Source organism: Gouania willdenowi, chromosome 6 (assembly GCF_900634775.1).
Source record: "Gouania willdenowi chromosome 6, fGouWil2.1, whole genome shotgun sequence".
Taxonomy (NCBI): domain Eukaryota; kingdom Metazoa; phylum Chordata; class Actinopteri; order Blenniiformes; family Gobiesocidae; genus Gouania; species Gouania willdenowi.
The window spans coordinates 35,586,656-35,599,512 of NC_041049.1; the positions used below are offsets into that span (position 1 = coordinate 35,586,656).

At 37.0% G+C, this 12,857-nt stretch overlaps 1 protein-coding gene across 10 annotated transcripts in view; it reads right to left on the reverse strand.

The window, feature by feature from the left end:
* Nucleotides 1-414: 414 nt before the first annotated feature.
* LOC114464554 (pleckstrin homology domain-containing family A member 5-like) overlaps nt 415-12,857 on the reverse strand; it is a 205,988-nt gene continuing 193,545 nt past the window's right edge. For all 10 annotated transcript variants that reach the window (XM_028448853.1, XM_028448850.1, XM_028448851.1 and 7 more), the window contains 3 exons: nt 2,288-2,421; nt 1,655-1,797; nt 415-1,143 (listed from right to left, as the gene is read on the reverse strand). In XM_028448853.1, the coding sequence (XP_028304654.1) occupies nt 1,109-1,143; nt 1,655-1,797; nt 2,288-2,421 (312 nt within the window). In that variant the 3' untranslated portion in view covers nt 415-1,108. The remainder of the gene's footprint in view (nt 1,144-1,654; nt 1,798-2,287; nt 2,422-12,857) is intronic.

Consider the following 12,857-nt stretch of genomic DNA (forward strand, 5'->3'; position numbering starts at 1 on the left):
GGTCAAAAGTTGAATAGGTTTCATTTCGGGGCCGTTCAGAAGTGAAATAAAATTAAAATAAATATTTTGAAATCTATCTTAAAAGCAAGTTTATTTAAATTTTATTTCACTTCTGGACAGCCCCGAAATGAAACCTATTCAACTTTTGACCTCAGGGTGTGAGGGGGCACTTGGGGTATTTGGAACCCGTTGACCAAGTTTCAGGTCGAACTCGCACCGCGATGCTGTTTTTCCCCATTGAAACAAATATTTAACTCTTTAAAACAAACACTTTTGTATAACTACCATGAAATGACTGTGTTGTATTTGAACAGTCTAACAGAATCAAACATCAACTCGGAAGAAAGTGTGTTCACCTGCTGCCTGGGACCACCTCAGCTGTGCATTTTCCAAATGTAAAAAAAAAAACTTAACTGTGCGATCGAACAGCTTTATTTACCATGATATAAAACAAGATGGGAAATGGACATTAATCGCCCTCGTGTCTTAATCAGCCACATGTTAGAAACAACCTTGCATCCAGCTACAATGCACATTATGAACACAATAAACCTCTGGTAATTACACTTTCTACACACACGTTATTTCATACCACACATTTTTTATATTGCTTTCTTTACACTAACTGTTTTTTTAAATTTTATTTTAAACTCAGAAGTCATAAAATATATTCAGGTTGTTTATTTTTCCAAATCTCAGTTTGAATAGGTCTAAAAAAAGACTGTCTAGCGTAAGCGAAGCCAGCACACTCAGATGAGTGTTGGACTGCAGATCTCTATTACACAATGCGAGTGGATGAATACTGTCAATAGATTGGTGAATGAGGAAATGTGACATTGCTTTAACTTGTCAGTCTGCTCTCCTCCTTTATGCACAGATTAACATTGGACCACACTCAAACCAGGGGCCCAATCATTTTAATAAATAATCAAACTAAAGGTAGAAGCCTCTGACAATTAAAAACTGCAACAATCATTAAAATGCATATCAGAGTCTTGTCATTGGCATTGGATCTTAAGACGTCACAGTGAAGCCAGAATAGGTTCAGAATAGGGAGTTACTCTCTCTGTAGGCCACGTGTGGATCTCTGCAAGATGCGTCTTCTCCTTCACATGTAGGACTTCACTGAGGCCAGAGCCTGGGCTAAGTGTGAAGAAGACCACAGTACAACATTAGGCCAAAGATCAACATTACTTTTATCACAGCTAAAATATGTGAACTGTTTTTAAACAGAGGAATATCTTGGGGGCCCTAAGATGCCATTTTTTAATTCTAAAAGTTCACTTTTGTGTAACAGACTACGGACTTGTTAAATAAATGTTAAGCGCTCAAATAAAACTGTGTCTGTGCTTACGTAGAAGGTTTACTTGAGCATGTGGGTACTTTCTCTTGGAAGGACCTAATTCACAAAGTAATAAATACATTTTCATTTAAAAATGAAGCAGTTGTCACTCTTAGACTTTTTAATTTGATGGTAAGACATATTTTGAATTTATGTCTAAATGTCTGTTATGTCTTGGCAATTTGCTGTTGAATAAATTCAATCTTACAAAAAAACACAGAAAGCCTATGTGTATGTGTGAATGTAAATAACATTATTTAGTTTGAGTCAGATCATAACTGCTGCATTTAAGTCTGATTCCAGGTGACGCACCTGCTACCAGTTTGCTGCGTTTGGAGGCTTCAGCTGCCAGCTCATATGAGATATTAATCATCTTCTCTTTCTCTTGTATCGTAACCTCCTCTCCCACCTCCTCCTTGGAGCTCAGGACTGTACTCGGCAGCATATTTTGCACACTGTGGTAAAAAACACAATTCAGAAGAAAAACTACACAACATCAGTCATGTGCACTAATTCACACTTGACAAAATGACTAATGGATCATGAAGAAACTGTTTTGCTTCTTTGCAGTGCACATGCCCATGTGACAGAAAGAGCTGGCTTCCTGTTTACATGGAAATGGAGAGGGAAGCATTTTCAAAAACTTCCACTCTGAAGCCCATTTCCAAAGTGTTCCATTTTTAGGCACCAAAAGGCCATTGCCATGTAAAGCCAAAACACTACAAAACTGTTGCATTTTCACTTGAAAACGTGGGGCCTTAGAATGAAATGTCACAGCAGCTGAAAACGTTGTCTGCACATGATCTGCACGTAAAGTGCAGGCAAGCATACCTGATCCTTGTCACTCTCTGCTCGATCGAAATGCATGCATCTATATACATCATTCATAAGATATACCATACCATCTGACGCTCATCGATTGTTTCTAACATGGGATGCGCTCACCTGTTTTTGGCTATCAGAGCTTTGATTCGATCCACTTTCCTCTGCTTATCAGCCTCCTGCTCAGGACTCAGGGTCTCTTCAGGGTCTGATTCAATGTAACGCTCAGGAATCAGGACTTTGTCAGGCACGGACAGCTGAACATACACAAGGACAAGAGAAAAACAATAATGCAGCAGAGCTGAATGGTGAGCTGCAATCCAAAAGACACCAATGACAACTAAATGGCCCCTCTGTCAGTGAAGGGTTAGACCAGGAGTTGGGCCTGGTTTTTATATGATAGAGAGATAATATATTTATTAGTGGTGGAACCAAATATATATGTGCAGTATATATATATATTAATACAACTGTACTTAAGCTCCCATGCGGTTAAGTCCAAAAAGCAGCGTTTTTGGCTGCGTGCTATTCTCCCCTGTACTTATAGTAAGTCAGTCTCTGCGCTCTGCCATCCTAGTTATGCACTCAGGGTGGAGCGGCCCTGAAATGTGGGCGTTCCCATTCAATTCTGGCTTTACGTGCATTCTCCCATCTGCTTAAGTGCTTTTCCTCTTACGCGCTGCCAAACCTGGAATAAGTGCAGTGCCCCGATAAGGTGAAACATTTTATTGCACTAGAAATATGGACTTAGTTACATTTTAAGCCACAAGGACTCGTGCGTCATGGAGCTGCAGCTGTGATCACCCGAGTTGTGCCTCAGCTGCTGCTCGATTAATTAAAAATCTGACAGATGCAGATTTTTGTCCACGTTGGTCACAGTGATGTCCAACTATTTTCATGCTATGTCCAATGTAAAGCAACAGTTTGATCCACTACAGAGTAAATAATAATGAAACAAGCTGTCATATGTGGAGGTTGGTAAAATGCGCATGAGAGGATGGATACCAGAAACTGTTCCGATACATTTTTAAAAGAGACTCATCTCGGACTTGCTCACATCAGCTCCATAAGAAATTAAACAATTTATATTTAAAACTACATATTATGTAGGAAGCCAATGGTTTTGTTTCACTGCAAACATCTCAGGACGAGGTTGTTTCCTCGAACCTGCACCACATCACACGTCACGCTTTAGAGCAGGTGAAATGATGATGATGCATTGATCATTTCTGAATGCAGGGATGGAAAAAGTTATTGAAATCAGGCTTTCCACACAAACAAATTTGTTTGTGTGAGATCCTCTCACAATGCAATATTCGGATCAATAATGTGATCAAATCAACCTGTTACATTGTTTATCAACGAAGGAGGTTGACATTTACAAGCGTTGGCAAAACTCCATATTCCTAGACATTTCTAAACAGCCCCCCAAAAAATGACATCACACCCCAGTCCGCCTACTTTGCATCAGACCACCTTCATTCACAGACTACGTTCTTTTGGTCTACTTATACGTGGTAGGCGTGTCAGGAACCTAAATGGGAAAATACACGCAGGAGAGAGGTGCATAACTGCAGGTGCGTAAAAAAGCGCCAGACGGGAGAATAGACCCCTTTATGAATACATACTTCCGACGGGCACTGTACTAGCAAACTAAAATCAATTCCCATGAAACACAGGAATGGTTCTCAGTGCCCGATCCTTTCACATGTCCGATCCTTTCAGATCCTTTCAACGCATGCACAAAACACGTCTACATCTAGTAGGGCTATTTTGTGTTTGTTGAAACACTGCCATTTAAAACTAATTTGTTTGCATTCTAAACCTATAGCCAAGATTTTCCAAATTATTGGAAATGTATGTTTTGAGTGAATTCCAATTTATTTAGGTTTTTATTTCATTTTCTGTTTGGTTTTTGATTGTCAATGTTGTGTATTGTGTTTTGATTTGTTTTTGTATATATTGTTTTGCGGTAGTTTTTCCTTTTTTATTTAACAATTCAAAATACCACAAAAACAGTCACATGTGTACTATTGAAATAATTAACAAATGTCGTATGGTTGGTTTGCATTCAAAGATCACATCTAAGGGGCACTGTCGTAAAAAGGATGCGTAGAAAGGATATGAAAAGATCATTTCTAGTATTTTTTTTAATTTACAGAAGCATTTACAGATGTACAAACAGTATTTACAAATTATATATAGGCAGACAGGGCGCACGGTGGCCTGGGTCCTTTCTGTGTAGAGTTTGCATGTTCTTCCCAAGGTTGATTGGAGTCTCTAAATTGTCCATAGGAGTGAATGAGAGTGAGTGGTTGTCTGTTTGTGTTGCCCTGTGATTGACTGGCGCCCTGTCCAGGGTGTATCCCCACCCGGCGCCCAATGAGAGCCGGAGATTGGCACCGGCAGACCCCCGCGACCCTGAACAGGAATAAGTGGGTCTGAAAATGAATGAATGAATGAATGAATGAATGAATATAGGCAAGCAGACAATCACTCCACAAGGTACAATTTTCCGAGAGAACAGAACTCAAAAGAAGAATATAGGATATAAATGACAGAATGAACAGTTTATGTCAATTTCCAAAAATGTTGATAAATAGTTGTTGTTGGGATAGTAAAGGTGAAGAATTTTAAAGTGAGTTTCACGTATTTTATTGCTGATTAAGAATTGAAAAGATGTCATCCAGTTTATATATGAGAATTGAGAAGTCCAGTGATGTTTACAACAAGGTTGGATTTGTTTTGTGATCTGAATACAGCTTGTTGTTGCATTTTTTACTGAAGAAATCTATCCCACTAACAAAGATTATGTAGTTGAGCCCCTGGGTAACCCTTTGAAGAGCCCTTCATTAACTGCAGTAAATTGCTAGGTATACATTTGATGACAGATTGGTAGTCTTTGAAGGCAATAGGGAATTGGTGTTTTACATTGACCATTCATAACAGAGTTATCTGGGAGGTCTGATAATACAGGGATTTTTTCACTTTTAACTCTACACTCATTATTCTAAATGATGCAGTAGTGTGGGGTGAAATTGTGCTTGCAGCACAGTGTCCATGCTGTTAGAGCTTGTTTTATTTATTTATTAGGTAGTTTTCTTGAAAATATTGTGAGGGATAAAGTACCATAGAGAATCACTTTTACTAATGCATTCTTGAAGCCATGTGATTTTAAAGATTGAAATTCTGATGTCGCTGGTTATGATTTACAGTCCGCATAAACAGGACTGAATCATAACATAACCTAACCATTTACAGACCTTGGAGTCGCTGTTAGCTTACCAATAAACGGAAATAGATTTGTCACTTTTATAATAAGTAATGACTAGGCCACTGGGAGTGAGGCCCAAGGCCAAGACAGGCTGACTTGATGATACTGTATCAAGTTTTTCTGCAGTCAGTGCCTTCTCCTCGCCCTTTCAGGTGTCGTGAAGCTGATGATGGCAGTTCCTGATCTGTGGTTCACGGCTCAACTAGTCTGAGACACTCTGATATCCTGTTCTGTTGGTCCTTCTGTCCACTAACCCCAACCAGTCGACGCAGATGGCTGCCACCTCTGAACCTGGTTCTGCTGGAGATTTCTTCCTGTTAAAAGGGAGTTGTTTCTTCCCACTGTCGCTAAATGCTTGTTCATGTAGATCTTGTTGGGTTTTCTCTTTCTTATTATTAATTTTATATTTTGATAAGAGCATTGAGATGACTTTGTTGTAAATTGCACTATACAAATAAAGTTGAATTGAATTGAATTCTATTAAAGTACTTTATTCCTTGTAATTTATTCCCTTGTACTATGTGATATGTTATTTTCACTGTAATGATTTCGGGGGTGGGCGCTTATAAGCTCTTGCTTCGGCCCACTCCTTTTGAGCAGAACTTTAACTGCTCAAATAAACAAATAAATAAATAAAATAAATAAGTATAATTCAGGTTAAAAAAAAGTCCTACATTTTGATACCACCACAGTGCTTGGGTTTGGTAAGTACAGATTTCTTTACATGACATGATATTTTTCCAGACAAAGTTTATGAGTGCTCAGTTTATGTCTTTAACTGTTGAGTCCATCACAAACAAGGAAAGAGCAGGATAAACCAGTCTTGAGATGCCTTCTGCTTTGGTTAGTAGAACTCGTCCAAATAATGAAATGTCTCTTTGCAGCCACATATTTGGTATTGTTTTCGTCTTTTGAAGTTTAGGGGGGAAATTTAGCTCTTGTCTTGTCTTTATGTCCTTTGTAATAACATTGTTTAAATGCAATATTATTAATAACACATATAGATTTCTACATAAGCATAAGATTTCACATTTTGATTTGTTGAGTTGTAACCCAAAGGCAACAGAGAACTGTTCAACGAGGGAAATGGTTGAGCTGACATGATTTCTATCTTTTAAAAATAAGGCTATATCATCAGTGACTTGGGTGATTTTTATCTCTCTATCAAAGATTGTAATTCCTTCAATATTTGGGGTGTTTCTGATATGTATTGAGAGTACCTCAACTACCAACAAAAATAGAAACATAGAAGCACATTCTGGTTTCATAGATTTTTCTATTGTAAATCTTGGAGTTGTGTTTGGATATAACATAATGGAGCTTGATGTACTGTATTCTTATACAATATTTTGATTGTTGAAAGAAACTTAAGAACAAATCCAAAGTTTTATTATTACCGGCGGTATACCTTTTCACACCAAATACCACTATATATTTTTGTTATGACATACATTTTTAATATACCGCCGTACCGGTATATTGATTACACAACATTCGGAACGCTACGCTGCGCCGCGTCAGACCGGAGCCTTTTCAATGTTGCAATGTGTAAGTAAACAGTAGCGCTCTGGGTACGGTGAAAATGGATAAGAAAGCTCTGAAGCTGCAGAACTAGTAGAACATGATGACACAGAAGAACTTGTGTCAAAAAGAGGAGCTGGAGAGTTAGACCGAAGTTCTCAGACGTTTGTGAATAAAGGAGTTCAACAGCAGGTAAATCCCTACAACACTTGTTCTGTTTGGAAGACACGAAACGTATCGTTAGCCTCTCTGGTAATTTGTGTGATTTGCATGTGCACGTGTATATTTGTGTGTGAGAATAGACCACCTGTGCCAACTCATGGCCCGTGGGCCAAATCCGGCCCTTTGGAGCATCCAATTCGGCTCAAAAGAGAAAGTAAAATTTAACATGACAACAACATGAATCATTGTGTAAATGAAACTCAACACTCCTGGTGCCATTGCAGTCATATTTAGTGTTGAAAAAACTCAAAATTTTTACAAAATCTTTAATTTTTCCTCCAATTATTCCAGAATATTTCCCTTAATTAAATAGTAAGTGGTCACAAGATCTAGGAAATTTAAAGTGAAGATACTGTTGGGACTGATATTTATCACTTATTGCTAGAATATTGTCAGTTTCTTACATAATTTTTATTTTATGTATACGTAGAAGTGCAAACTAGGGCACAATAATGTTGACATTACTCGTTTTCCAGCATAAAATCTGTCGCCCACAAGAGATCAAACTGCTCTGTATTTGGCCCTGAACTAAAATGTGTTTGACACCCCTGGAATAGACCATCCTAAGTCAATCTGGGCCACCGTGGCTCAGGTGGTAGAGGGTCGTCTTCTGATCGAGAGGTTGGGCATTTGATCCCAGTACCTGACTATGTGTCGAAGTGTCCTTGGGCAAGACACTGAACCCTAAGTTGCTCCCAGTGGTCGACTAGCGCCTTGCATGGCAGTCCTGTCCCACTGGTGTGTGAATGTGAGAGTGATTGGGTGAATGAGCTGTAAAGCGCTTTGAGACTGCTTCAGTGTGGTGATAAAGCGCTATATACTGTAAATCAAGTCCAAGTCCAATCTACTGCAGTATTTCCTATAACAAGCGCCTACATCAGGACGTGCAGATGTGTTCTAAATCAACGTCACACTTTATTTAGTTAGCAGCTAATACTTGACATACTCTGCACCTGCAATGGCAACAAAATTAAGTTGTCATACTTCTCATCAAGAAAAACATACATTTCAATCTGTGAAACTAAATGAGGAGAGTAAGCATTAAGAGTGCAGTTCCTAAAAGCACATTACTGACCTTACTTTACAGCACGGTGGCACTTTTATTTTCTTATTTGTTAAAATGCTTGTGGGTATTTTAAGATAAAGCACTATTCATTTTTATATTAGACATTTTTATTTAATTTAATTTTTTGTTTTTTCAATGTATTGCTTGATTGATCAAGCTACGTAACAGAAGTGCTCTGTTTAGAGTTGAATGTTAAAATAAGGTGAATAAAATAAATGAGGGACATCCTGGATCTGTTTTTTTGCTCTTCTTTATCTTTTTAATGTATTATTGAAGTATTGGATCGGGACTCGGTATCAGCCAATTCTCAAAATCAAAGGACTCAGGGGCAAAAAAACCTGATCGGGACATCCCTGTAATAGGTCTCCAATTTTCGATTAGTAGTAGATCTTTGCCTGGTTTTGGAATGAGACATATGACACCTTGTTTCATGCTAGCAGATAATTGTTCCTTGATTATATAATTGTTGAACAGATTAATAGAAGGTTATTCAATGATTTCCCAAAAATGCAGATATAATTCTGTTCTAAGTCCATCGTACGCTGGAGACCTATTCTTTTGCATAGATTTAATTACCGCTATCATCTCTAATCTTGTAATTACTTTCTCACAGTTTTGTTTGTATTGTTCTGAGATATTAAGGATAATGCCTCGGATGGAATTAAAAAAGGATTCACAATGATTATACTTGATTTGTTGATTTGTACATATCAGAATAAAAATTAGAGACATAACTGGAGATATATTTTTGATTCGAGTTAAGATTGTCCTCAGTCTTAAGAGTAGATACATTGTTTTTTTGGGGGGTTTTTTTGCACCTATGTTTCTCCAAACTAAAAATAACTTGAATTTCTTTATCCATCTTCGAGCCATTTGGCTCTGGTTCTGGAAAATGCACCTTTTGCCAATTCAAGATACAATTTATCAATTTCAAATTGTAATTGTTTTAATCTAATGTTTTCCTCTTCATTCAGAGGGCTTTTAATCAATAAAGAGTTAAATTCATCCATTTGTTTAACTTCATTCAGCATTTTAAATAGTTTTGTTTCTTTGCTTTGTTTAATGGCATATTCCCTTACTTTGTATTTGAAGTACTCCCATTTTTGCATTGCTCCCACTTCCTTGCTTTTGAACATCTCTCCAGTTAAGTTTTTTACAAAATCACAAAAGATTAAATCATTCAGTAAACTATGATTACCAGTTACCATCAGTGCCTTTCAGTAAAATCATTATTATTTTATGGTCATAGTGGAGCATAACAATGATTGATTTTAGAAATGTATTGGATACACTGAGGAGATGTGAACCATAAGTCTATGCGTGATTGTAAACATCTACTTGAGTTGGACCATGTGAATTCAGTGATTTGACGATTTAAGAAACGGCACACGTCCACAACAGTCAGCTGTTCTGATATAAAGGAGGTGCATTTAAATCTTGATCGCTGTGTAGCACTAGGTCAGGGGTTTGCAACCTTTACTCTCAAAAGAGCCATTTTGTCTTATCTCACCTGGATTAAAGTCCTTCCAGAGCCGAAAAAAAAAAAAAAAAAACCTTTTTAATGAAAACAACATAGTGTATACATTTCTATACAGTTAAAATTATATGGAATAATGTTTTGAAAACAAATTAAATTTTTTTTTTAGATAATGTATTTGAAGGGCTACAAAAAATAACTTGAATTTGACAACACATGTCAGTCAACACATGCTGATTACTAATTTCTTGCCACATATCAAGCATGCATATTTAGCCAGCATGTTGGCAGTTAAATGAATCTGTCCCCACATAATTCAAATGTATATTTACGTCCAGGATAGACTTTTAGTAGATTTAGTTATCTTGCCAGGGATTTAAAACTTAAAGTTAACCACAGGTGCAGGAAAAAGTTAATGGTCTGTAGATGTTTCAGGACGTGAAGTGAGTTATTGCAGGTTGACAAATTGTTATATCGTGATTTTATTTGGTTTCAAAATCATTAATCATTAATGCCCTCTGTAAGAAAATAATTATTGATTTCAATATTTTTGAAAGCTTTAGGGAGCCATTGCAAAAGAGTCAAAGAGCCACATGAGGCTCCAGAGCCGCAGGTTGCAGACCCCTGCACTAGGTGGTAATCTGTCAACAACATTGTCTGGGGCATCATTTAAGTCCCCTGCTATGATCAGTATAGCATCGTCATATTTTGTTTGCAGCTCTTTTAATTTAAAACACACTTGATGAACATAATTCTGGCAGAAGATGCATTATTGTTGCTATACAGATTACATAAAATTAATTTTACATTTTTGAGCTTAATGACAAGTATATTCCACCTCCCATCATCAGACATCAAAGTTTCTATTATACCTGCATTACATTTGTTCAAGAGTATGGCAACCGCTGCTGACAGTTGTGTGCCATGATTGAGGTGACAAAAGTTGCCCCAGTGATTTTTCCAAAAAGTTTGTTCATTTTCAGTTGAGTGAGTTTCTTGTAAAAACCAAATCTAAGCATTTCTCCGCCTACATAATAAATATAAATATAGCTTTTCTCTTAATACTATCTCGAATGCCTCTAACATTTAGTTAAATTAAGTTGAGTTAATTAAATACTGTAATCATAAAAGGTATACATTAATAACAAAAAATACCAGTGGAGTGAGTGTCTCGAAATTATATATTAAGAAAAAAGGGTAGAAGTGCCAAGTTTCTTGTACGTATTAACCAATTTCGTGCTACCCTCCCATCCATACAGGGAAAACACAGTAAATTATAACATGACATATGGAGGGGTGAAGCCTAAACTTTATTAACTATTTTTTAAGGTTATCTCAAACTTATTTCCATTTCATTCGAGTTCTGTTATGGTCTTATTTCTTTGCCTTTAACATACTCTTTGGCTCCCACGAAGAACTCCTTCTTGCCCTGCTTTCGTGCATCTTCAATATGGGGCCACAGCTTGCAATGGATTTCTTTGTCATTGGAGGTAAAATCTTCTCCAAAGCAAAGCTTTCTGGTCTTTTAGGATTTCTTTAGCCATCTTCCAGATGAGGTCCCACGTGGTCCGGGGAGATAAAGCATATTATAACAGGTCTGATGTAGCGATCCTGTCTTCTTCCGACCCGGTGGCAAATGTCCACAATCAGGTCAAGTGTCTCTACTTCATCGTGGGTCACGGCATGGCAGATGTCAATCACTGTTTTCTTGACACTCTCCCCCTCTTCCTCGGGCAGCCAAATTCCATCTTCGCTGGTATCTTTCACTTCTGTTTACTTTTTCTTACAGATACAGTTTATTTTCCCATAAATACCCCATATTTTAATGTAATAATAATTAAAAGATGCCTTACTAAACTGAATGCTGTCACTAGCCTCGCGAGAACTGCAACCTGAAATGGCCTGAGTGTCAGTTTTTGCAATATTAGTGCCAACAGCAGCAACAAACCCAGAAACAACTCAGAAAAGAGATGACAAAAACAAATAACTGGTGTAAATACCTTGTAAACTGGAACAGAGAGTTCTAAAGAGCAGCAGGATGGGACACAGTTACACGTTCTGTTAGATTAATAACTGAGATTTTAGCGTCTACCAAAGCAGAAGGAACAACGTAAGTCACCATGAAAAATCAGCCAATCACAAGCTCCACAAATATACACTGCTTTATAAAGTGTTAAAGAATGTAAAGTCTAATAAATGTGTCTAATAAGTCATTAGTGAATACCAGAGAACCACATGAGTGAGCATGAGAAATTAAAATAAAATATATATTGAAAATAAAATGTTAATGTCTAACTTAAAGACAAGCAACGTGAAATTAATATAAAATATGCAACGTGTTGACTTGTATATAAACTGTAAGTATATTAAATAAACACATGCTTAATATATCCATTTATGTTTTAATTTAGGGTGTTTCATAATTTAGGATTTAGGGCGGGGCGATATATCGAGATTTAAGAAGTATGAAATTTTCTATTATATAAAATAGCTTATTTTGTATCAAAATACTAGTTTTATGAGTCCCTGCTTTTACTTCTCAGAACAGAGTCCTAACTCAGAGCTTCCCCATAACAAGCCATATTACAGATTACATATCACTCACACATGCTGTCCCCAAAATTGGCACATATTGTGCAGCTGTTTGTTAATAAATGAGCCTGTGTAGCATTTTGGATCAGCAAATTTAATCCAGAATTCTCTTTCCTCTTCATTCGAAATAAAATTATCTAGATTTATATTGTATATCACCATTTTGAGAAAAAATATTGAGATATAAGTTTTGGTCCATATTGCGCAGTCCTAGTAGGACTGTTCACAGCATTTCAGTGTTAATAAAGGTCGACCTACCAGATTCTAATCACATAATTGTATTTAGTAAGTGGTTGACAAGTGGGTATTTTAGATTTCTTGTACATCTATTTTAAAATATAAGGGATTCTGGAGCTTGGTTGGGCGGGTGGGACGGCTCGTAGTGGATGCCAGAAAAATTCCCTTTATTTTCAAATCCAAAACTTGACAGGTATGATCATGGGTATACCGAGAACTTGTGAAATGAGAAAGGTTCCATGCTGTTTGGAGTGCATTATTTTTCTGTAATGAATTTAATCACAATTAACACATTAAAGTCCCA